Below are 26,521 nucleotides of genomic sequence, written 5' to 3' on the forward strand. Positions count from 1 at the left end.
GAGCCGTTTGATTGACCTACCATAAGAAACAAAATCCCTAAAAAAAGGTAAAAGCCCACCTGGTGACCTTCGCCAACATTTTTCATTTCTGATTTTATTCGAAATTTCTTGCTACATTCATAGTACAGACCATGAGTGAGCATCTGAAACAAATTTGACATCGATCGGCAATCCCGATCAATTTTTAGAACGATTTACTTTTTGCCTTTCTTACTAAAGAAAGGTATAGGTTTTACTTTAAGCCAGGACGTCATTTCCAGCTTCGTAAATATGTCGATTCAGCATGAATTTTAAACCGAAAAATCGCTAAAAAAATCACACTGCATCGATTTTCGACGCTTCGTCGCCAAGTCGACAAGTTGTCAAGTTGAGCTTCGAATACTGGCGCGAGAATGCTGGCGCATATGTTTCGGCTCGACTTATACTCGTTCGTAGTAGCTTGTCTACCGATGTTTCCTTCAACATGTAAGATATCGTAGCTTTTCGGTTTCTTTTGCTCTGTCCGTTTTTGCATAACTGTCCAATGTTAATGCAAAAACTTTTTTGACATAGGACATTCATCCGGGTACAATCAATTTGTTTCCCGTGTGCTCCTAAAATCGCCTTTAAGTAGGCTTCAATGAACAGAGTTCATTGGATTCCAATAAGAGCTTTCGAAGCTTCTAAGCTTTATATCGTTTTCAAAGTTTTCAATGCTCGCGACGCCAATGGCTTTCTATCTAAGGTATTGCGATTGAGTGTGTAGTGGTGCGGTTGTAAAAATATCTATCTCTGACTCTCTCACTTTCGTAGACGCTGAATGGCAAGCTTCCCACTGTGCGGTTAACTCGGTTTTGCTTTGCGCCTGCTTTGTTCGGTTTTTGGGCTCGTACCAAAACTAGAAAACCAAAACCGCGATGTGTGTGTCTCGTTCGTAGTAGCTTGTCTACCGATGTTTCCTTCAACATGTAAGATATCGTAGCTTTTCGGTTTCTTTTGCTCTGTCCGTTTTTGCATAACTGTCCAATGTTTATGCAAAAACTTTTTTGACATAGGACATTCATCGGGGTACAATCAATTTGTTTCCCGTGTGCTCCTAAAATCGCCTTTAAGTAGGCTTCATTTGTCGTGTCGTTTTATTTAAAAGAGTTCATTGGATTCCAATAGGAGCTTTCGAAGCTTCTAAGCTTTATATCGTTTTCAAAGTTTTCAATGCTCGCGACGCCAATGGCTATCTACCTAAGGTATTGCGATTGAGTGTGTAGTGGTGCGGTTGTAAAAATATCTATCTCTGACTCTCTCACTTTCGTAGACGCTGAATGGCAAGCTTCCCACTGTGCGGTAAACTCGGTTTTGCTTTGCGCCTGCTTTGTTCGGTTTTTGGGCTCGTACCAAAACTAGAAAACCAAAACCGCGGTGTGTGTCGTCACTTGCGCATTGGAAGCTAAGAATTTGTACGATTAAAAATATTCGATAGGTGAAAATTGCATTTTCAATTTCTTTTAGAAAACACATCATTAATAATACCTTGCTTTCATCATAAGATTTTTTGTATCAAGTCGATGTTGTGAATTGAGAGATGTTATATTCTTTAGTAAGAAAGGCTCTATCTCACCCCTGGTGGGATTAAATCGGGTTTTTTATTCAAATGTTTAAATCATGGCTCGTAAATTCAATTTTTTACCATTTTTTTTATTTTGTACTAAATCTTTATTTTAATTTATCTAAATTTGTATAAAAATCTGAGTTTTTCATTAGGAATAAGTTGATTATATATTTAAAACTACATAAACTTTAGGTGTATTCTCAGATGCTGTAATAATCTTAACCAAATTTGTTGAATTTGTTTGAGTTGAATGTGAAAACACACAAGAAGTAATTTTTGCACATTTTTTTAAATAAAAATATAGAAATTAAAAAGAAAGCAAAAACCCAGAACTAAACTTTGTAAAAAAAACATTTTTCACAGTTCTTGTTATACATCAAAAACGCATAAAAATTCAAATGCATTCAAAAATATTTAAAAAGCTTTTTTTCATAAGCTGCTCAGGTTTGTACTATACTTGTACTGTATCTTTTTTCTGAAAATATTTTCAAGTACTTCTCACATATAAAACATAATTAAAACTTACAGAAACGAACTATTTTGTTGTATAAAATTTAAAAACAGCTCTTTGTTTAAAAAATAAAATGCTGAAAACTATACAGAACTAATAAAACTGTTTAAAACTATTGAAATCACTGAAAAAACCCCTTTTTTTAAGGAACTTTGTACTTCTATAGACACTAGGGTGCCCAGAAAAAATTACCCTGTACTCCACAAGCGGAAAACGGTTTATTGGGTTATTTTAAGCATCTATGCAAATTTTGAGCGAAATTGGTTGAGATTAACCCATGGATTCCCGAGCCTAAAAATGGTGATAAAAATGTTTTTCGTGTCAAAATGACTTTTTTAAATCGTTAATAACTTTTTTGAATCGTATGTGAGCAGTTCTCTCAGATTTTGGTCATTTGATTTTTTTGTATTTTTTAATCCGACTGAAACTTTTTCGTGCCTTTGGTATGCCCAAAGAAGCCATTTTGCATAATCAGTTTGTCTATATAATTTTCCATACAAATTTGACAGCTGGCCATACAAAAATGATGAATGAAAATTCAAAAATCTGTATCTTTTGAAGGAATGTTTTGATCGATTTGGTATCTTTGGCAAAGTTGTAGGTATGGATATGGACTACACTGGAAAAAATGATACACGGTAAAAAATATTTTGGTGATTTTTTATTTAACTTTTTGTCACTGAAACTTGATTAGCAAAAAAACACTATTTTTAATTTTTTTTTGATATGTTTTAGAGGACATCATACGCCAACTTTTCAGAAATTTCCAGGTTGTGCAAAAAATCTTTGAGCGAGTTATGAATTTTTGAATCAATACTGATTTTTTCAAAAAATCGAAAAATTGGTCGCAAAAATTTTTTAGATTCACAAAAACTGTCCACGTAGTTTATGGATGGACCCATAAGAAACTCACTTTTGGGAATATTTTGGTGAAAGTAGCGTACTATGAAGATCAAGCCTTAAGAAAAGTGGGTTTTCCATACATTTTTCCGATTTTTCTCATACAAACTTCACCTTCAAGTAACAATGGGTAAATGTTGACCGATTTTGCTTATATTTGGCCCAGAGTCCTAAAATAGCTCAGGGTTCAGCTTATGGTGCGAGGTTTTGAGAATATTCGGGGTACTCTAGTGGTATGATTTTTTTTGCCGATACATTTGGCATTTTCCAAGATGAAATTTTCGCGAAAACAACTTAAATGCTGTATTATTTAACAAAAGATCACTTTTATTCATGAGGGGAATTCCTCACCGGTTGAGAAAAGCTGCTTTTAACATTTTTTAAATTTATTAAAGTCACTTGTAGTTTATGTATAATTTAATAAGAATTTTTATAATGTTATCACAAAAAATAAAAAATATATTCTGAGCAAAATGTTTCATTCAAATATGCACCAACCTTCAAAAGTTCCATTCATTATGAAATAATTAGCTTTATAATTTTATGAATACCTAATTAAAAAATTAAGTTCAATTTATTGTCTGTTAAAGTAAAATCCAAGGGCTCAGAAATTTCAGAATCAACAAAAAATTATTTATTTAGCAAATTTATACACGAATATTTTCAACTTTTCATCTAAGCAGCTACCCTGAACTGAGAGGGTTGAATGAGCTCTGCCCAAAGCTTGGCGGCAAAAGGAAAGCTCACCCCGTTGTGAGTATTGAGCCAGACGCTTCATAATTGGCGAGGTGGGTGGCAGCAAAAAAGCACGGAAATACGAAACGTTCTGGATTCTCCCCCTCCCATCTCTTGAAACAAGTGCGGAATAAGTTTATAAGGTAGGTAAGGTGTGTGTGTGTGTTGGTGTGAGTGGGTAAAATGAGGATATGTAATTAAAAATGCTAAACTTGGGGGAAAAATCAAATGAGAAAATCCCTTTTAAAGCAACAGACCGGATCCGGAAAACGGAAAAGAGGGGTTGGAGCTTTTTTTTCCTTCTTCTAATGAACTGGTTCGTTTCAAGTAAGGCCTATATTTGCTGCTCCGAAGGGGAAACATGGGCTTGCCATGTAGAATACCAACTCGAGCCAAGCCAACGGGACAAGTTTTGCTGCGCTAATTACTTCAGTTGCTTCCAGTCTTTGACATGTTCAAGTTGGAAGAAGAAAAAAGTTGTGTCGCTTGTGTCGTGTGCAGCCGCCCAACCTTGTCTTGCCTTGGGAAAAAGGGAAACTGTTTGCTAACCGGCAATTCTAGTGGAACAGATTTTTTGCTTGCTTGCTAGCTTGCTGCCATGTCTGGGAAGGAAGTTATCCTCCGCACTCCCGGTTCGACATTACTAACTTTGTTAGCTTGGAGCTATAAAGTTATATTTGTCCCAGAAGGAAGTAATGCTGCACAATATGGTTGCAAACTAGTGAACATTCAGTTTTTGTCAAATACAGATGATTTGGATTTTGTTCAGAATGTCTTTTTAAAGCAAATAAAAGCATTTAGTTTAAATTTTTCAAATTTTATCGAAAATTTCTAAATCCCAGGTTTAAAGAGAAATTGAAAGAATCACATAAATAATTAAAAATGTACTAACATATCAAGCAAATTCAAGGAACACGGACATAATTGATATCCTTAAGTTTCCTAAATGCCTCTAGACCCCGCCAGCTTCCAGACACCATTTTACGGATTAAGGCTTCATCACCACATTACCATCATCATAACTTTACAAACATAATCTTTTTACTACTTTCGCGAACAACGTGATATACGTGTTCATCGACGTTCCATGTTCTCCACCCCACCCACCCAATCCTGTCGGTCTTGTTGGTCGTTTTCCATAAACTGCTAACTAAATTTTCCGATTTCCTCGGCGCGCGACTAGATGCGAGAGAGAGAGAGAGAGGCATCGCATCTAGGAAGGCTGCTGTGAGGCGATGTGTTGTTATGCTTCTACTGCCATCATCATCGGCTTTATACAAGTTCCTCATCGTCGTCGTCATCATCCTTATCATCGGAATGGTTATAGGGTAGAACTGATGATTGTTGGACAGATAATTCAAATATTTGAAAAAAATATATGACAAATTGTAATGAGGCTAGTTCTGGTGGATCTGGTGGGCGTACTGAAACCAAATCCCAAATATGAGCTTGACGTCACAGAAATATGAGTGACGTCACAGAAGCTGTTCTCAGCCATGCCAGATATACAGGCAAATTTGTATTTTACCGATTTTTCGATCCAAAGCATCTCAAAAATCTGTATATCAAGAAACTTTCAGGAGTGATAAAAAAAAACTTATTTTTTTGGTAAAAAAGCAAAGCAATCCACTTTGATCTTTTTTGTGGATTTCATAAATTTTCTGTAATTTGAAATTTTGTGATTTTCTTCATGTATGTAATCCTTTAATTCAAAAATGGGATTTAACCCATTAGAAAACATTTTTTTAAATATGACGATTATTGAAGTCCAAAGTGTTAGTGACATTAAAGTTTTGAGCATTTCAAGATCTGTACAAGCGTTCGCAGAAAATAATTTCATTAAAGGACAAAGTGCTTCAAAAATCGACTTTTTCAAAAAAATGTTTTAGAGGGTTTTTTCACATTAAAAATTCAATTCCTCAGACTAATTGTCCCTCCTGCTGATGGTTAACAATGTAAATATGTTATGTTTTGAATGGAATTTATATTTTATGATTTGATCATCATCAATTTTCATATCTTAATTCTTTTTATAAATTTTTCAGATAAATGTTTTTTTCAAATGTCAGATTATTGACATTATGGTATTGTCTTATTAAACAGTTTTTATTTTATTTGTTTAATTTATTAATTAAGTTTAATATCAAATCAGGTTATTTTATAGTTTTATTGGAAGTATAAAGTCATGTTAGAGCAGTTTTATGTATTTTTATACAGTAAAACATATGAACAAACTTTTTGGAGGAGCGGCCGTGGCTGACTGGTTACGGTGTTCGCTTTGTAAGCGAATGGTTCTGGGTTCGATTCCCATCTGCTCCCAACGAGAAAGTCTAAGTACACAGAATTTGAAATGATGAATATGAACGAAAAATCAAAGTTGCTCGAGGCGGGGTTCGATCCCCCGTCCTTTGGGTTGGTAAGCAAAAATGCTAACCACCATCACGGCTTGGTGAGCGATGCCTGGAATTAGGAATACTGTTACAGAGAGCGAGTTGTGGCGCTATAACCACGGCAAAAAGAGTCCAGGGCATTCGTGGAAATACAATGTCCCATCCCAGAGGATCCCGGAGTATCAAACCTTCTTAGCATGGTGCTCCCAACGAATACAACCAAAAATCTTGGAGCGTATGGTGGTGTGTCCCCACGCTTCTTCCTCCCCTGTCGATTCAGAATTGTGTTGTTGTTCGAACACTCAGTGCTCAAACTCAACCCAATTACGAATCATCTCTGCGATACGGCTTTACGCAGTAGGCCTGGCCGCTTTAACGCTTGTGATGTTTCAATGCATTCTAATGCAATGGCGCACTGCAAATGTTAATAAATGACAAGAAGAGTGCTAGACGTCATCTAACCTAAGGCACTCTCCAGGATCCCTTCGAAAGATTGGCTGCGCTAGGGTCTGATTAGATTAGATTAGATAAGATTAGAAAACATATGAACAAACTTTTTCATGAAATGCTATTTATTTATTATTTTCGCTAACTCTTCTAATTTTTGTTTATTATAGAAATCAAACGAGGCAATAACAAAGTGTACCGTTAGTGGAGGTGACACTGGGTCTGGGTAGTGAGTTTGGGTCAAAGTGATTTTTAACGGATTTGCAATTTCTCAGGTTCTTTTCAGAGCAATTCCAGCTCAAATCAGGATTTTTTCTAGTACTTTTGTACCCGACCCTCTCCTATTTCAATGAAACTTTTTAGACATGTTATCCTAGGCCTATATAGACCATTTTTGTGTATATGGAGCCAGTTGCACTCGATAATGACATTTGAGAAGGGCGTAAGTTATTTAAATATTTTCGTTTATCGCAATTAAACTTAAAAATTGAAAAATCTAATAGAAATAGCATGTATTTTTCAATAAAAAATAAAAAAAAAGTGTTTTTTTTGCAAATCAAGTTTTAGTGATAAAAAATTAAATAAAAAAATCACCAATTTTTTTACCGTGTATCATTTTTTCCAGTGTAGTCCGTATCCATGCCTACAACTTTGCTGAAGACACCAAATCGATCAAAAAATTCCTTCAAAAGATGCAGATTTTTGAATTTTCACATATCATTTTTGTATGGACAGCTGCCAAATTTGTATGGAAAATTATATGGACAAACTAATGATGCAAAATGGCTTCTTTGGGCATACCGAAGGCACCAAAAAAGTTTCAGTCTGATTAAAAAATACAAAAGTTAAAATTGAAGAAAAAAGACCGATTTCGTAGAGAATTGCTCTGCTAGCAACTTGGTCAACACAACAATACAAATATTTTGTGAATTTCTTTGCCTTCTTCGTCCATCGACCAGAGTCAGAAACGAAAGAAACGAAACAAGGTTGTAAAATTTTGTTGATAACATCGATGTTAAGCAATTTAAAAAATGATCAAAACAAAGCCGATCGCATACTATTTAGAGTCAACTTAAAGCGATACAGCGCAATCCGCTTCTCTGAACCATTCGCTGCATTAGCCGATTTGAGAGAGAGTGAGAACAAAAGAGAGAGTATTCAGTAGCGATTGGTGTGGAAGTGACAAACGGTAGGAAACGGTTAGGATTTGCGTCGCGTTGTGCTCCCGAGTGAATGAGTTTTTTTTCTTGAGCAATCAGGAATCTTGGTTTTAACTTAATAAATGTTTAAAATCTTTTTTTCGTACACATCTGTAAAAAAATGAGAACTATCATTTTATGGGAAATTGAATGTTTTTTCGAATATGCAATGACCTAGATTTCTCACTTCGAAAGATTTTTCCATTTAAAAAGTTTGTGTTTATTTTTGAAACAATTTCAAAGATAAGGGGGATCCAAGTATTCATCACAAGTTGTCGCATTTTTTTGCGGTTCTCTTTGTTTCGTTGTTTGTGTCTGTCGCAGGTGACATTGAGTTTTCTTTGCAATTTTTTTTCGAATGTTCAAAAATGAAAGGGATCGTACCGCCCCTCCGTCACGAGATATCGCAAATTAGACCTCGGATTTGTGACCAGGGTAATCAGTTTCACGCAAATCGAAGAGGAGTCGGAGTAACTTTTTCCGGTTTTGTGTTATTTGGCAGTGAATGACCCATATGAAGAGTGATAACAATGCATGAAGTTTTTTCGGTCCTTGTTCAATATCTCAGGATTGAAATCGAATTTTGGTGATTTGTGAAGGCCAAAAAGTGAGTCATTGAAAGTTGCACAAGATGGCGTCCTGTACTCAGTTTGGTCCAAAATGCATGTGCGACTATATAGCAGGATCACGACGAATTAATAATTTATAAAAATCAATAATTTTATTTTTATAAGAACAGGTTTGGGACTTAAAACCGTTTTTGGAATGAAAAAATGAAAAAAAAAACTATTGCAGACAAACTTTGGATAATTTTAACAACGCTGTAGAAATTGATAGGCCTATGTAATCATAAAACTAATACCAGGCTTTAAAAAAATTTAACATTCTGGTTCAAGAACTTACACTGCTCTCCAAACTAAAATTGTTTATCAGTATATTTCACAACTGACGAATCCACCCTACCCCATCAAGTCGTCGCCGTTGTGCTAACTTGTCTTACGTGCATTTTGGGCCAAATTGAGTTAAGAACGCCATTTTGTGCATCTTACAATGCCACATCTTTTGACATTTACAGATCCCCAAAATTCGATTTCAATCCTAAGATATTCTTCAATGAAAATTAAAAAAGCTCCGAAAATTTTTGTCACTTTTCATATAAATGAAAAGTTTCAATCTTGTCGTGCTATCTTGTCACTCCCTGAAAATTGATGTAAGTGCGACAAAAGGCCAAAGGGATTTCAGGTCTGGATGCGTTTGACGCACTTACAAGCTAGACTACCGTAAACATTTGTAATTATAGCTCGGGACTCAAGCAACCAACTTCATCCAAATCTCGAGACAATGCACAGAATGGTCAGCCAGACAAAACGTGTTTGTTATTGTTTACATTGCGTGCTCTCGTTTTTGTTTAATCAAGGTCTAACATTAAAACACGTTTTTCTCGGAACGTCAAAATGGCGGGTGCGACAAGATAGCACGACGACTTGGAAGTAGTGAGAGCGCTGGGAAAAGTTCTCTACTCCAGTCAGTCACTCGACCGAATGCCGGCGGAGGAGCCCTGCGTCGTCATCGTCGTCGACGTGATGTCCCGAGGGGGGCCTCGCAATTGAGTTAGACTAAGATCCTATGTGTTCAGTCAGTTCTTGCCAGGATACTGATGATGAAAAGCGGACCACGCTGGCTTGAGGGAGGAGGTTCGGCGGAATGTCGAGAATTAATTCCAATCACGTACTTTGAGATTTTCGTTTATAATGTGATTGAGATCGTGTTCAAGCGGAACAGTTTCCCAACTTCTGGAGCGAGGTTGGGGGATGTTTTTCTGCTGTTTTGTTCGGTTTGTCGTGTCGGTTGGTCGTTTTGGGGTCGGGCAAAAATGAGCGATTGGATGGAATGGACCCGTAATGGATGGTATTTCTCTTCTTACCTGCTCGAACCTGCACATCCCGCGAGATGACCCGCCCGACGGTGTTCGACGCCACGCATCGGTAGATTGTACTGTGAATGTCCTGCCGGTAGGCGGCAGCAGGAAAGGGCAGCAGCACCAGCGTGCCGTTCCGGAGTACCCGCCGGACGCCGCCCACGTCCCCGACCGAGGTGCCGTCCACCGACAGCCAGTCTATCGTCGGCTGGGGACTCCCCGAGGCGGAGCAGTCCAGCCAGCCGCCGGACGAGTTGGAGAACTCGAGCCGCGGCGGAGGTTCCATCACGAACGAGGGCCCCCGCAGGTGGGAATCGAAGGCGGTCGCGGGACCTGGAACAAAAAAGGGAAAAGAGAAGTTGATCATTTTGAATGTTTTTAAAATCAATATTTATTTAAAAGTACTTCTATTTATTCGTTACTGAAAATAGGGACTTCTTTTTAGAAAAATGTGGAATTGTAAAAATGGTAATGGCCTTAATAACAGTAAAATGTAGAGCAAAAGCCAACCCCCCTAATAGTTGTACTCATCACTAAATGGTGCTCGCCCACTAATTTCCTTGCAATCTAGAAACGATTTGTGGGCAACATGCTCACACGGTTCCAACGAACTCCCCTCTTGCTCATCATTTTGTATCTACATCATAATCGAGACCATTTTCCCATCAACCCCTTCCTCACTTTTCCACCTTCCCGTAGGGGGCACCATTATTTGGTGAATTACCGTAACTGCTCTTTTGCTTGGAGGGGGCGGGAAAGCGCCACCCCCTCTTCTATGCATCACAATTTTCCAGCTGACCTCCTCCGACTTTTCTTCTACTTGCTTCTCTACAACTTGGAGTTCCCGGAGTGTTATCGAAATTATTTCTTGTACGGTCCATGGCCGGGCACTTCTCCGAGCTGCGAAAAGCTGTTGCTTCTTTTCCTCTGCAGCGGGAAATTGCTAGGATAGCAGCAGCACCAGCAGCATTGTGCACCAAAAGTGCTGTTTTATAGTTTTATGTATTGTTAAGTGCAATTTTCAGTTGAAGTTCAGCTGGCGAACACACACACACTCGTGCAAAACTGCGGGGTTTGTTCTATTTGGTCAGGATGATAATAGAAGTTGGCTCTTTGAAAAATGGGATAATTCAAAAAAAAAAAAAATCATAAAAATAGTTTGTAAACTGAGATTAATTTGGACTATTTTGGAACATTCAACATAAGTTTGTTTTCGTCCCAATTTTAACACGCACTAGCTTCAAAGGTATTCGCAGCAGTTGTGCAAAGTCGAAAAGTTTCCCACTTCCCCTCCCCCTACCACCACCCAAAATGTGGTGTTGCTAGTGGAAGTGCGATTACGCGACCAAATTGTGTGAGTAAAGTGTTGCTTTTAAGATGAGGTGTTTTTACGAGTTCCTGCCACCAGAAGCTTAGCCAACCCTTTTGCCTGTAGCGAGGGCTCCCTTAGGAGTGATTTATGCACTGCAGGCGATGATAAAGCCGCCGGACCAAATAATGCAGGCTTTGAGCTGTTTTTTGGAGGGGGTGGGGGAGATTTATGTGGTTTACATTGTTGCATTTATATCGATGGGGGTTTCAAAGAAGTCTAAATAGTTTCGGATTGTATCGCTAAGGAAAATATTTGACCTTTTTGTTAGTTTAATAAGCTGTTAATGCTGCTAATGATTTGAACGGAGTTTTGGAAGGATTAATTTAAATGTAGGTACTTTTCCTGTCATTCACAAATGGCGAAACGGCCTACATCCTTTCATCAATATAACAGTAACAGTATCGAAAAGATATGCTGTTAAATGCAAGAACTGAAAAGTTCTAGTTTTAGCATTCAAATGGGTGCTATTAAGTTAAATATTTCCGCACTTGTATTGAACGGTAAAGTGACAAAAAACATGGACGTTTGACATAAAATCCCTTCCAATGGTTATTTTTAGGAATTGCCAAAAATGTATGCAACTTGTTGCAAAACATGATTTTTTCAGCACTCGTTGTATTTGTCCAACTCGGTTAAAGTCGTTGGATCATGCTGAATGTTTTTAGCGACTTGTTGCATAATTTGGTATTTCAGCATCCATTTGCGATCTGAACCTCTAAACCACCTCCAGAAACCCGAAATATCTCCGGTGGCCAGGAACATCATATGCTGAAAAAAGAATAATTTCCTGCCGAATGTAATCCAACAAACGTCATGATTCGAAATCCGGACACAAAGTTGCATATTATTTTTGTTTTAGCTGGCAAAAAATCATGTAATAAGTTGGAAATGTAGAAATATCATCAGGATGTAGTATAAACAGTCAGTTTTTAGAAAATGCAAGCATAATATGTATTTTCTAAAAAAATCATCATGATTTTGAAATTAAAATGACTTGTTTAGCTTCGAATTCCAGACACTCGATTTTGCTTATGAACCGCACAAATTTGTACGGAAATGTTAGTGAATGGCATTCTTTAGGTCTCAAATAAGCTGTTACCATCAAAACAATCGATGCTTTATAAAAAAATTTGCTAGAATTTAAGGAAATCAAAACCATAAATTTCTGTTTTGCCTTCTTGGTGCTTCGGACGCCTATGAAATATTTCAGTGAAATGTTTCGCATTTTTGGTAAACTTATAATTTTATTTTATTTAACTGTTTTGGCATTAACTACAGCTTTCAAATCAACTTTAAATGAAAGTTGACGTTAGAATGCACCAGATTACACAGTTTTGACATTCATAGTGTGAACTTATATTCAAATAATTGATAAAACAAGATGAGGTGTCCGATTTCAATATATGTTATAACGTCATGATTCGAATTCCCGGACGCTTTGAAACCCGGACACTTCATCTTGCTTTATCAATTATTTGGATATTAGTTCGCATTATGAATGTCAAAACTGTGTCATTTGATGAATTCCAACATCAACTTTCTTTTAAAGTTTGTTTGAACGCTGTAGTTAATGCAAAAGCAATTAAATACAATAAAATTATAAGTTTACCAAAAATGCGAAATATTTCACTTGAAATATTTCATAGGCGTTTGAAGCACCTGGAAGGCAAAGCAGAAATTTATGGTTTTGATTTCCTTAAATTCTGACAAATTTTAATATAAACTATCGATTGTTTTGATGTTAACAGCTTATTTGAGACCTTAAGAATGCCATTCGCTAACATTTCAGTCCAAATTTGTGCGATTCATAAGTAAAATCGAGTGTCCGGAATTCGAAGCAAAAGTGTCCGGATTTTGAATCAGCTATTATCAGTGTCCGGGATTCGAAGCACAGCAAGTCATTTTCATTTTCAATTTCTGATGAAAAATTGTTAGAAAAGACAAAATTTGCATGCATTTTCTTGAAACTGAATGTTTATACTACATCCTTATGATATTTCTAGATTTCAAACTTATTACATGATATTTTGCCAGCTATAAAAAAATGATATGCTACTAAGTGTCCGGATTTCGAATCATGACGTTATCGTAACAAATCAAAAATAATAAATTGAAATGAAGGAAATTCTTTGTATTATTATTTTATTATTTTGTTTCCCGGGGTTTTTTTTGTTATACCGCGAAGTTGGACGCTCTTCAGATCAGAAGATTTGTTTTATTTATTTTTGTTTTTTAAATGTAACTTGTTTTTCTGAATAGAACGGTTATTTCCAATTTGAATTTTGATTGAAATTGCTTTCTAAAGAATTATTTGAAACACATTTGGCAAAAATGCATTATATTGTGATTTTGTTTGTGTGGCCTAATTCACCATTCATAAACCACGTGGACACTTTTTTGGAAATCTCAACCCCCTCCCCTTGCGTGGACAATTGTCCATACAAAAAAATCTATTTTGTGTGAACCGTGAACAATCGCAACACCCCCCCCCCCCCCCTAAAGTATCAACGTGGTTTATGGATGGTCTCTTAGCTGGAAAATATAGGCATAATTAAATAAAACACGTTTGAAAATAGAAATACATCTTATTAACCCTGTGATCAATACGTCAAATGCAGTATCAAATAGGCAAATATCTGTTTTAATCATTATCCGAAAAATTTGGTAAAAATTATTTTAATTCATTTTAAATGGCATTTTTCCAATTAAATGTACAACTCCAATACTTCAAACTTACGTGGAATTTCCCGAGGATTTCGAATATGTCAAAATTGAAACCAAAAAGTGCCGTCTTCTTGGTCTGCAGGGCAAAAACTACTTACTTTACTTTACTTTACTTTATCAGCAACAGGTCTATCGACCCAACGCTGAACTAATCGAAGATTTCCAGGATGCTCGATCTTGGGCCGCTCGTCTCCAGTCGCCCACAATGTTGGCCGCTCTTGCATCTTCGTCGACTGCACACAGCCAACGCGTACGAGGCCTTCCACGAAGCCGACGACCCCGTCCGGGTTCGCTGCTGAATATCGTTTTAGCCGCCCGCTCGTCCGACATTCTGGCTACATGTCCAGCCCACTTCAGCCTGTCGTGCTTGATGACTTTTACGATATCAGCATGTTTGTAGTCTTGGTACAGCTCGAAGTTCATGCGCCTGCGCCACCGGTCTCCTACTTGCTTGCCGCCGAAGATAGTACGCAGGATTCTCCGCTCGAAGACCCCAAGTGCTCTCTGGTCAGCCTCCTTTAGCGTCCACGACTCGTGACCGTAAAGAGCTACAGGAAGTATCAAGGTCCTGTACAGCGTGATTTTCGTAGGCGTCCTTAGGCTGCGGGACCTTAGCTGGCTACGAAGACCGTAGAAGGCCCTGTTTGCAGCACTAATCCGCCGTTTCACTTCGCAGCTCACATCGTTGTCGCACGTCACAAGTGTACCAAGATATACAAATTCATCCACCACCTCATATCTTTCTCCATCTATTTCCACCTCCGAAACACCATCACCTGCACTGCCACGCGCTCTGCCAGCAACCAGATACTTGGTCTTGGCAGTGTTGATGGTCAGTCCGATCTTCGCAGCTTCCCGCTTAAAAGGGACGAACGCCTCCTCCACTGACCGACGGTCGATACCAATGATGTCGATGTCGTCAGCGTATCCAAGCAGCATGTGCGATTTAGTGATGAGTGTTCCGTTTCTTTGCACGCCTGCCCTTCGAGCAGCACCCTCCAACGCTATGATGAACAGTAAGTTCGAGAGAGCATCGCCCTGCTTCAATCCATCCAACGTAACGAAAGCTTCAGATGTCTCGTTAGCTATTCGCACGCTTGATTTTGCTCCGTCGAGCGTTGCACGAATCAGTCTAATTAGCTTCGCCGGAAAGCCGTGTTCTAGCATAATTTTCCAAAGTTCGTTTCTTTTGACTGAATCGTACGCCGCCTTGAAGTCGATGAACAAATGGTGTGTTTGCAGGTTGTACTCCCGGAACTTGTCGAGGATTTGTCGCAGAGTGAACATCTGATCCGTCGTTGACCGACCCGCTCGAAAACCGCACTGGTATTCGCCGACAAAGGTCTCGGTCAAGGGTCTCAGCTTGCTCCACAGGATTCGGGATAGTACTTTGTACGCTGAGTTGAGGATTGTGATGCCTCGATAGTTGGCACAATCGAGTCTTTGCCCTTTCTTGTAGATTGGGGTGATGAGCCCGTCTAACCAGTCGGTCGGAAGCTGTTCTTCGCACCAAATTCGCTGGACGATTTGGTGCAGAATCTCGATCATCCGCGCGCTCCCGTGCTTGAAAAGTTCGGCCGGAAGTCCGTCCTTTCCCGCGGATTTCGCGTTCTTGAGCTCCTTTACGGCTTTTTCCACGTCCTCCAACGTAGGCGGGTCCACAGCTATTCCATCATCCTCAACGTTCATCCTGTCCTCGACGATTCCCTCTCGCGTCTCACCGTTCAACAGCTGTTGGAAGTGCTCCTTCCACCTGGCCGCTACCGCTGTCTTATCTGTCAACAGGTTACCTTCCCTGTCGTTGCACATAACAGGGGAAGGCGTCGCTTTCTTTCTTACACCGTTGACAGTTGCATAAAACCTCCGCCTATCATTCGCGTTGTACTGTGCTTGAGCTTCGGCAAGTACTCTCTCGTCGTACTCCCGTTCTTTTCGGCGGTGGGTTCGTTTCTCAGCTCTTCGCAGCTCACTGTATCGCTCACAGTTTCGGCGCGTACCCTTAACCAGCATACGCTTTCTGGCCTCGTTCTTCTCGTCCGTCACTCGCTGGCACTCCGCATCGAACCACCCTTTGGGTTTGCGTCCTCTGGTCGTGCCGATCACTTCGGTAGCCGTTGTGTTGACGATGCTCTGGAGGGCTCCCCATTGCTCATCCAGGTTACCTGTAGGCGCGTCCTCGTTGATCCGCTCGTCGAGCTTCCGACTGTACTCTGCAGCAACGTCGCTGCTCGCGAGGCGCTGGACGTTCAACCGCGCTATCCTCGCAGTCCGCGGGGTCAACACGTTCGACAGCCTAGCTCGGATCTTGCACGCTACCAGGAAGTGATCAGAGTCGATGTTCGGTCCTCTGTACGATCGGACGTCCATCACGTCCGAGAAGTGTCGACCATCCACCAAAACGTGATCGATTTGAGTGCACGATTCGCCATTTGGGTGGCGCCAGGTGTGCTTCCGAATGTTCTTGCGCGCAAAGAAGGTGCTACAGATAGCCATTCCTCTGGCTGCGGCGAAATTGACCAAACGTAGGCCGTTGTCATTCGTGCGAGGATGAAGGCTCTCCTTGCCGATGACCGGATGGAAGAAGGCTTCCCTTCCGACCTGCGCGTTTGCGTCTCCGATGACTATCTTCACGTCGTGTCTTGGGCACTCTCCATAGGTCTTGTCGAGACGCTCGTAGAAAGCGTCTTTATCGTCATCGGGCTTGTCGTTTGTCGGCGCGTAGATGTTGATCAGGCTGTAGTTGAAGAATTTGCCCTTTATTCTCAACACGCAGATCCGGTCATTCACCACCTTCCACTTGATGACTCGGTTCTTCTGATCCCCAATCACTACAAAACCGACTCCGTGCATCGCCTTTTCGCCGCCACTGTAGTAGATGTGGTACTTGAAAGAGGTGTTGGCGATGGGGTCCACCGCCGTGAATTCTCGCTCTCCATGACCGGGCCATCGAACTTCCTGGATGGCGGCCACATGCACGTTCAGCTTGTGCAGCTCCCGGGCAAGAAGGCCAGCACGTGCAGGATCTTGGAGAGTTCGAACGTTCCAAGTACCGAGTTTCCAATCGTTGTCCTTTTTACATCGCCTGGTCTGATGCCGATTTATCCGTCCTGAATTTCTTCTTTTGTTTTTCTGAGTTGGTGTTTCGCTTCGGTATGCCGCCTAACCAGGGCTGCGAATACCTAGTCTCGGGGTGGGGCTGCCACCTTGCAGCTTCCGGGACCCAGCTGCGGTTTTCTCTCGACACCGTAACGGGGACTTTTGTCTCGAAGCCTAACGGTACAGCTACACCCTCCGAAGAGGGTTGAGCCCCCCTTACCCTGTCAGCATACTACCAAAGTTCCCACCGGGGTTGGTTACCCGATCTCTCCAATGGTTACTAGTATCCCGGCCAGCGCCGCGGGGAGGCCAGGGTATCGGAGTTACTGAACAAGAGGCTAAAGGACCACTTGGTGGGTCTATTTTATACCTACGGTACTTGAAGTACCTATGGTACGCGTTGTCCAGTCGTTCGCTGACCAGGGCAAAAACTAACGTTGTAAAAAGTTTCTTATAGAAAAATTGAAAAACTATGAGAAAAACTGCGCATGGTCGAAAAGTTAATACTGTAAGCTCATAGTCCATGAAATTATCTAACTTTTGACCTGTAGGAGTAAGGGTGTTGGATGTTGTTGCAAAAATAAATAAAGGTTTAAAAAAAAATCCATTTTGTGCAGTAATTTGCAAAAGCTATGAGAAAATGTGAAACCATTCTCGGATGTTTATGGCACATGTTGAAAAACTTCAAAAGACCTTTCGAATGCAACCATTCTCTTGGTAATTGACCAAGCTTTACGAAAATGCGAGTAATTTTATGTTTATTGGACCTCAAACTTCAATACCTGTTTTACCCCATTTCTCTGTGTCGTAGAAAGCACATATTTGGCATGAGTTCATCTCAAGCATAGACAAACAAGCGCTGAAAGTTTCATCTAAATCGGATCACCTCGATACGACCATTGGTGAAAAACTCGCACAAATCCGGTTAAATTCCACTCCACCCCACTGTGACGACTAATTTGATTAGCGTTTTCAATTTGTTTTCACCTGGTGCGATTCTAACGCAGCTGCATCGTCCAACTTTTTTATAGCACAAATTATAGCGTCCATAATAAATATTTGCGTATTGCACATGAGCATCATCCCATGGCGTAGGTATACTACGCATCATTGGCCATAAAACCGGGGCGAAACGGAACGGAATGGGTTATTCTCCGGTCGTAAATGGCCTCGTAAAATGAATGGAACTCCCGGGCTCCTCCCATCCCACCCGGAATGTGGGAGGATGCAACCTGCAAGCTTCCGGTGAATGGAGCAAAAAAAAAAAATCAGGAATTAATATATTCGCTCCAATAGAAGCTATAACGACCGCAGCACTGCCAAGCTGGGTGTGCGGGTGATTCCGGATGGGTTTGAAAAATTTTAATTAAAGAGTTATTTTTATATCGCAGTTTACTTGCTTGTATTTCTTGTGCAATTGATTATGCATGAAAACGGTAAGGGTTGAACAAATTTCATGATTTAAAACTTGTTCAGCTTTTTTTTACGCTTTATATTTAAGCTTATTTAGTATATTCTTTATTTAAATTGCAGAGTTTTATAATGCTTAATGAAATTGCGTTTACTTTTATGTATAAAAAAACAAACTATGAAGGAACTCAAGAAGAGTACCGTCAGTTTCAAGTCAAAGTCATCAGCAGTTTCCTTCCTGTTCCTTGACACCAACGTCATTTCCTGCTCCAAGATTGTGCAGTGAAGAGCAGTTCAGGGTTGTTGCTCAAAATTTTTTAGGATACATAATTATGATTTTTTTGATTGAATATTGAATTTAAAAAAAATGCAGGATTCATAATAAAAAATAAGAAAAACAAGTTTTGTTTAAAGAGTGAATCTATTAGTCAACAACTAAAAACCCATTTCGTTGGTAAGCAGAAGAAACATTCACAACCTTTTCCTGATAAAGAGTTGAAGTTGGTCTTTTTTTTATAGGGTAACTGCGGTGTGCCAGTGGCAGGAGTGAAAAACTTGGCATCCAAGTCTTGGAAGGAGAAAAAAAGTGCATCGAAGAAGTTGGTCCATTACTGGGGCGGGGTTTGGTGTAGTTTGCAAAAGAAAGTCTGCCACACAAAAAGAGTGGTGGGCATTTCCTTCTACTTTTACTGAACAAATTAATTTAAGAAACTGCGGTGAATGGGCCAGAATTGGTTCGTTGCAAGAGGCAAAACTTTTGCCCAGCATTTATTTGTGGGGCGGCGAAGTTTATGAATTGGTCGTTGGGGAAGAAATGTCGTAAATTTGCAACATGTGGTTGGTTACATTATTTGCGCTGTTTATTAGCTGGAAAAGTTTGTCAAAGTTGAACAAGTGTGGGGAAAATTGCACCCCTTGAACATGACAGAGCTAACTGAATAATTTCTCTGTGATCGCTTTTTTGACTGAAACAAGTAAATTTACCATATTTTTAAATTTCTTTTCCAAGTTTGTTGAACTAACTTAGTTTAATCTGACTTCCTTAAATAATTGCAACTGTTGAAAAATGGTTTGATATTCATATATAAAAATAGAAAAATTATATTATATCAAACAGACATGGGTAATTCTCCACCAACTCACACGAAATCGGGAAAAGTTGCCCCGACCCCTCTTCGATTTGCGTGAAACTTTGTCCTAAGGGGTAACTTTTGTCCCTGATCACGAAACCGAGGTCCGTTTTTTGATATCTCGTGACGGAGGGGCGGTACGACCCCTTCCATTTTTGAACATGCGAAAAAAGAGGTATTTTTCAACAATTTGCAGCCTGAAACGGTGATGAGATAGAAATTTGGTGTCAAAGGGACTTTTATGTAAAATTAGACGCCCGATTTGATGGCGTACTCAGAATTCCGAAAAAACGTATTTTTCATCGAAAAAAACACTAAAAAAGTTTTAAAAATTCTCCCATTTTCCGTTACTCGACTGTAAAAAATTTTGGAACATGTCATTTTATGGGAAATTTAATGTACTTTTCGAATCTACATTGTCCCAGAAGGGTCATTTTTCATTTAGAACAAAATTTTTCATTTTAAAATTTCGTGTTTTTTTCTAACTTTGCAGGGTTATTTTTTAGAGTGTAACAATGTTCTACAAAGTTGTAGAGCAGACAATTGCAAAAATTTTGATATATAGACATAAAGGGGTTTGCTTATAAACATCACGAGTTATCGCGATTTTACGAAAAAAAAGTTTTGAAAAAGTTACTTTTTGCGTTTCTCTTTGTTTCGTCGTCCGTGTCTGTCGCGGGTGACCATGAATGGCCATGATCGATGACGACCAACTTTTTCAAAACTTTTTTTCGTAAAATTGCGATAACTCGTGATGTTTATAAGCAAACTTCTTATGTCTATATATCAAATTTTTTGCAATTGTCTGCTCTACAACTTTTTAGAACATTGTTATACTCTAAAAAATAACCCTGCAAAGTTAGAAAAAACACGAAATTTTAAAATGAAAAATTTTGTTCTAAATGAAAAAATGACCCTTCTGGGACAATGTAGATTCGAAAAGTACATTAAATTTCCCATAAAATGACATGTTCCAAAATGTTTTACAGTCAAGTAACGGAAAATGGGAGAATTTTTAAAACTTTTTTAGTGTTTTTTTCGATGAAAAATACGTTTATTCGGAATTCTGAGTACGCCATCAAATCGGGCGTCTAATTTTGCACAAAAGTCCCTTTGACACCAAATTTCTATCTCATCACCGTTTCAGGCTGCAAATTATTGAAAAACACCTCTTTTTTCACATGTTCAAAAATGGAAGGGGTCGTACCGCCCCTCCGTCACGAGATATCAAAAAACGGACCTCGGTTTCGTGATCAGGGACAAAAGTTACCCCTTAGGACAAAGTTTCACGCAAATCGAAGAGGGGTCGGGGCAACTGCTGTGTGAGTTGGCGGAGAATTACCCACATAGGCCAAAGCAGAGGTATAGAGACACAAAATTTATGCATTTTTGTTGCTTTTTTATGTTCTGAATAAAGCATTACTTATTCACCGTCATTAGGAGTTAAACTTATCTTGATTTGTATTACTGTGTGCGTACAAAAACAAACATAATCTAACTAACAAAGAACTGTATTTTATTCAAGGTTGTAAATACATTACGGGAACCAAAACTTGTGTGTGCCCTACGAGTACCGTGCTCAGTAGGGTGACAAGATTAAATGGAAGTTATGCGGAAGCTTAAATTCGAGTCATAAAACCAGAAAATTTTAATGCAAGTAGCAAATCTTGTAACAGATCAATTTTTGATGGATCTAGACTAAATCCAAGCCTCCTAAATCGGAATCTATCTGTTGATTCTCAAAGGGCACCAACATATTCAAGATGGCGTCCAATATGGCGAAGCAGAAATATTGGAAATTTTCATACAGAAACCAGCCAAACCCGAAAAACTTCGTTCTGCCTTTTTTGGTTTGATGACGTTTTTTACTTTTTTGTAAGGCGTCCAATTTTCCCGGGTTTTGAATTTCCCGGGAAACGGGAAAAATATTTTTGAAATCCCGGGAATTCCCGGGATTTCGGGAAATTTTTGAAACAGTCGTATAATCTATGTTTTCATTATATTGGTTATGTTTTCAAGCTTAAAAGCATAAAATTAGCACAAAAATATTAATTGGTGATAATCGACACTTCAATCGAAACAAGGACAGCTGTTTTTATGTAGCATAAAATAATATAAAAAAATATGTTTTTAACCTGTGATGCGCTTTGGATTTTAAATTTACCACAATTTTAAATACATCGTGATTCAAATTTAAAGTCTTTCATAAATATATTTCTTTTTTTTATTTATATTTATTCACATTTTCTTTTCCTGGTACGTTTATTCAGTTAAAATATTATTGAGTGTCCAATCACAATCGATGACTTTTCACCTCAATTTTAAATACTAGCAACTTTTATTTTTTGATGATATATTGTAGTTTTCGCTATTCAGTGATTTCAAATGTAGGAGGTCCTGCATGTACAGAATGGAAAAGGGATACCTTAAAACTAACTTATAAACTATACAAAGAGCGGAAATATATTTCTTTTATTAATTTTTGTATATGACGTGACAAGAAAAGCATGAACAAATTCTTTGAAAATGTAATAAAAAACAAGAAGCGAAAACAAATAAAATAATACCGATCAATGTAAAATTTTTAGATTGGCTTTGAATTTCATGATTTTTATAAACATATTTAAAAAAAATATTTTTAAGTTACTAGGTAGCTGGGAAAAATCGGCACTACAGTCTGAATAGAAACAGGAGATTTTAAAGCAATAAATTTGGAAATCGGTGTAGTACTGATTGTTTAGTTCTGATCCTGTTCTGATAAAGACAATCAAAACATGATGCAAAAATAATTTTATATGATATTATTTTCAAATTCAAAAACATAAATGTACGTAAATATTATACCCAGTATATTAAAAATGAATAAAATTAAAAACAAAATATTTAAAGCGCTAGGCATTATGAACACTAAAATTTTAACAATTTTCCCTGATATGCCAAATGAAGCTGATGTATGCCGAATATTAATTTCAATGCTTTAAAATTCTTATCGATTACTAAGTATTCAACTTGTTATCTGTTTCCATAACAAAATCTGAATTTTCAGAATAAAATTTGTAAAAAAATTAATCAACTTCGGGAATTCCCGGGAAAAATTATAAAAAATCCCGGGATTTGGGAATTCCCGGTTTTCGAAAAATCCCGGGATTTTTGTCCCGGGAAATCCCGGATTGGACGCACTACTTTTTTGCTTATTCAGCATCCTGTGATCAAAATTTGAATTTACTTAACTTTTCCCATACAATCTGCAGAATTCATGGAATCGGTCCTTGGAGTTATACGAACCCAACGCAACAAAGAGCACCTCGAATCGACGTTCCATGTTGAATTGATTCGCGTTCGAACAAAACCGACGAAATTTTTTTAAATACCTAAGCAAAAACGTTGTTATGGTTTCGTTTGAGCAACCTGTCAAAAATGTATGGAATTTCGTAATTTTTGTTCTCGTGGATCAAACTTACTATTTGCCCAGGTATTTAAAAACGTAGGTTTTAAAGAAAACCTAGATGTTTGGGTATCAAAAGATCGGACATTTTATGCCCTTTCCGATTCCACATAGGTTGACTTGTGAATTGTGGACCGGTTCGGATGCCGGCTGATTTTCCGACGACGTAATTCCGGGTTGTTACGAAATTCCAACGAAAAATCTATTCTAGCGATACAAAGTCCCCCAAAACGGTGTTATACCCACTCCCAAATGTTTATTTTGCAATTCTATGGTAATATATTGACATTTAGTTGAATTAGAAGATTTCAAAATTAAGTTATGATAAGTTTTCTATAGAATTTCCAGAGTTATATAAACTTTTATACTAAGTAGTTAGTAAACTTTATATTCAATCCAAATTATTTTTTTAATCAGTCAAGGATGCCTATTTGGAGTTGGGAGACTGGATTTATGGTGATTTGTCAACAAATAACATTATTTATGTAAATTTTTCGAAAGGTGTACACACTTTTTTTGCACCTTTTTTATTTTCGTAATAGTATTTGTTATATAACTTTTTATAGAAATCATCTTTTCATGAGCTTTTTGAAGCAAAATGTTTGGCATGAGTTTCTGAACAAAACGTAGTCCTAGGTTCCTGTCAAACTTTAAATTTTTTACATGTTTCATCACAAAATGTGCATAGTGCCCAAGGGGTGTAAATACTTTTTTTACATACTGTATATATATTGATGATGTGACAGGCAATCAACAGTAACCGTACCAATAAATATGAGGAAAATTCAGTTTAGCTAACTACCTGATAAATTAAAATTAATATCAGCAGAAATTTTAAACATTTTTAAAGACCGCAAAGTAAAGAATGGTATTACGGTTTACTGTGATAATTTCTTTCTGGTCACTCTACCGCACGCGCGTTACGGTTTAACAACCTCAAACACGTGTCGGAAGTATTTTCAAAGGTTGATGAATGGTTTCATACCACTCACTTGTTTAAATATTATTTGCAAACTCATCGACCGGTATCTTCCGATTCTTTAAAATGTAGTATCCTCAAAGGTCTAGGTTATTAGTGGCAGTTCATCCTTGAGCTTGATCAGGATGACTTCAAATTTCGTTCTTTGCTTGCTGGTAGCTTTCTGTGGACAATCGTTGGCCGGACTGCTGAACTCGTTCAGTGCTGATTCCGACTACACGGCGGCATTTTTGATGGACAGCATGTTCGGTTTGTTCACCAACGATTCAAAGTACATCATGAATGGAGGTTTCACGAATCCGATTGAGGTTGATGTTACGTTTTTGTGCGGGAATCGGTAAGTTGAGGTAGATTTATTTTTGTGATAAGGCTAATGTTGCAATCCGTTTGATCTACCAGGAACGTGCCCACGCTGGTGCCAACGACGATTAATGACGGCGGCTTGGGCAGCAAAATCGACACGTCCAAGCCGCTGGTACTCATCATCCACGGCTGGTTGGACAATAGCAAGCGTAATTGGATCAAGCAGATGACGGCGGATTATTTTCAGTTTGTGGACACAAATTTGTGCGTTGTGGATTGGAGTAATTTGGCAATCCACGGCTATGCATTGTCCGTGAATCGCACCTACGCAGTAGGTGACTACGTGGCCGAATTTGTGTCCTACTTGAACGGTCAAGGTATCCCGCTGTCCAAAGTGACCCTGGTTGGCCATAGCTTGGGTGCCCAAATCAGTGGTCAGGTCGGTATGAGGTTGGGTGGACAGGTGGGTGCCATCTACGGTTTGGATCCGGCAAGTCCCCTCTTCAAGATGCCCTTCGACGTGGGAACCTCGAAAAGGTTGGACAAATCCGATGCCCAGTACGTTCAGATGATCATCACATCGCGCTGTACGCTTGGAGTCTGCGTGGGTGATGGCCACGAGAACTTTTACCCAACTGGAGGAATGGTTCCGCAACCGAACTGCGTGGTTCCAATGTTTTCCAATGCAGAAACTCCGGAGCTGATTAGTTGCAGTCATGCTCACGCTTGTACACTGTACCGGATGGCACTGAACCCGAAAAATGTTTTCAACGGAAAGAAATGCTTCGGATATTCGGCCTTTTTGTCTATGGCTTGTCTGTTCAATCCGACCTCGAAAATGGGACTCTATTCCAGACGTATTGGAGGAAACTTTTACTTGATGACTTCGGCTATTCCACCGTATACGGTTTGATTATGTTAATTAAAATATTAATTATGGCAAATAATAATATTTGCAGTAAGAAATTGTTTTTATTTGATTTTATTCCTCTAACGACCATGGTAACTCTAGAACACAACTCAGTTTTAACCTAAAAATGAAATATCTCAACGACAAGGAAATTTTTCAAACTGATTCACTTATTCCAGTAAACTGTTAAACAGAAAAATCTAAATTTTACTCTGGTCGTGAAGGGGTTGTTGTCAAAGTTGATAAAACAAACAAATTTCATGACATCAGAAACCCAGAAGATATTTTTTTTTCTTTTTTGTCCAGAATGCACATCAACGTGCTACGCTGATATTGCTTTATTTCTTTCCACAAAGAATTTCTATAACTTCTGCATTCTATTTTTACAATCAACTGATTTCTACTTCCATTAGGGGATTTCCTGTATGTTGAGTAACTCTCTTAAAAGAATGTAGCCTTAGTCATTTCTAAATAATGAATTCTCAAAAATCTCTTTACAATTATTATCTTGACACACCCTGTACCCTGTCGATGTAAGTGCGACAACTGGCCAAAGGAATTTCAGGTCAGAACGCGTTTGACACTCGTTTAAGTCCGACAACAGTAAATATTTGTAATTCTAACTCGGGTCTTCGGCAACCAAATTCAACCAAACTTCTGGACAATGCACGATCTTTAAGATCGAAAATTCAAGCAAACTTTTAGGTATAAAAATCGACTTTTGACCCCTCCTGAGACATCAAACTGTGGCTGTCGAGTGAGTTAGTTTGTTAAAAGCCCGGGGTTCAATTTTCGTAGAAAACACTTTTTAAGTTTTGTTATGATGGATGAACTTTTTTTCAATTATTCGCTCGAACGGGTTCTGCCCAGTGTTGAATGCGGATTCTTTCATTTTATTGATACACTTTCATGAGGGGAAAAGGTTTGAGCAATTCTCTGAGATTTCGGTCATTCGATTTTTTTTTGTATTTTTTAATCCGGCTGAAACTTTTGTGGTGCTTCGGTATGCCCAAAAAGCCATTTTGCATCATTAGTTTGTCCATATAATTTCCCATACAAATTTGGCAGCTGTCCATACAAAAATGATATGTGAAAATTCAAAAATCTGTATCTTTTGAAGGAATTTTTGGAAAATTTAAAATCAAGACTAACATTTCAAACGGGCCAAACATTCAATATTACCACCATTTGAAATGTTAGTCTTGATTTAAAATTTTTGATGATATTTTTTTCGAAAAGATCGGAAAATTTCACAAATGTTTCATGATTTAACATTGTAAATCGGATCTATACTTGCTGAGATATCGACATTAGAAAATGGTGGGTTGTTCGGGTGAGATTTAGAAAACATCAATTTTCATGTTTTTTAACCTTTGCATGGCAATATCTCAGCAACTAAGGGTCGTATCAACAAAGTCCGAAAAAGCAAAATATAGAGAATTTTCTCAGCTTTTCAAAAATATTTTT

At 38.5% G+C, this 26,521-nt stretch overlaps 2 protein-coding genes across 13 annotated transcripts in view; one reads left to right on the top strand and one right to left on the bottom strand.

Annotated features, from left to right (window-relative positions):
• The window catches only part of LOC120426136 (cell adhesion molecule Dscam2), a 430,444-nt gene that overhangs the window by 230,617 nt on the left and 173,306 nt on the right, over positions 1-26,521 (bottom strand). For all 12 annotated transcript variants that reach the window (XM_052710852.1, XM_052710859.1, XM_052710849.1 and 9 more), the window contains exon 2: positions 9,692-10,018. In XM_052710852.1, coding sequence (XP_052566812.1) covers positions 9,692-10,018 — 327 coding nt within the window. The remainder of the gene's footprint in view (positions 1-9,691; positions 10,019-26,521) is intronic.
• On the top strand, positions 23,927-25,113 carry LOC120414460 (pancreatic triacylglycerol lipase-like). Its single transcript, XM_039575648.2, has 2 exons — positions 23,927-24,178; positions 24,241-25,113. The coding sequence occupies exons 1-2, from the start codon at positions 23,967-23,969 to the stop codon at positions 25,055-25,057; spliced, it is 1,029 nt and encodes a 342-aa protein (XP_039431582.1). The 5' UTR covers positions 23,927-23,966; the 3' UTR covers positions 25,058-25,113.

Source organism: Culex pipiens, chromosome 3 (assembly GCF_016801865.2).
Source record: "Culex pipiens pallens isolate TS chromosome 3, TS_CPP_V2, whole genome shotgun sequence".
Taxonomy (NCBI): domain Eukaryota; kingdom Metazoa; phylum Arthropoda; class Insecta; order Diptera; family Culicidae; genus Culex; species Culex pipiens.

Excerpts from the sequence above, each read along its gene's own strand:
- LOC120414460 (XM_039575648.2), top strand. The coding sequence starts at position 23,967 with ATGACTTCAAATTTCGTTCTTTGCTTGCTGGTAGCTTTCTGTGGACAA. Across the intron at positions 24,179-24,240 it reads ACGTTTTTGTGCGGGAATCG|GAACGTGCCCACGCTGGTGC; the intron begins GTAAGTTGAGGT and ends TTGATCTACCAG.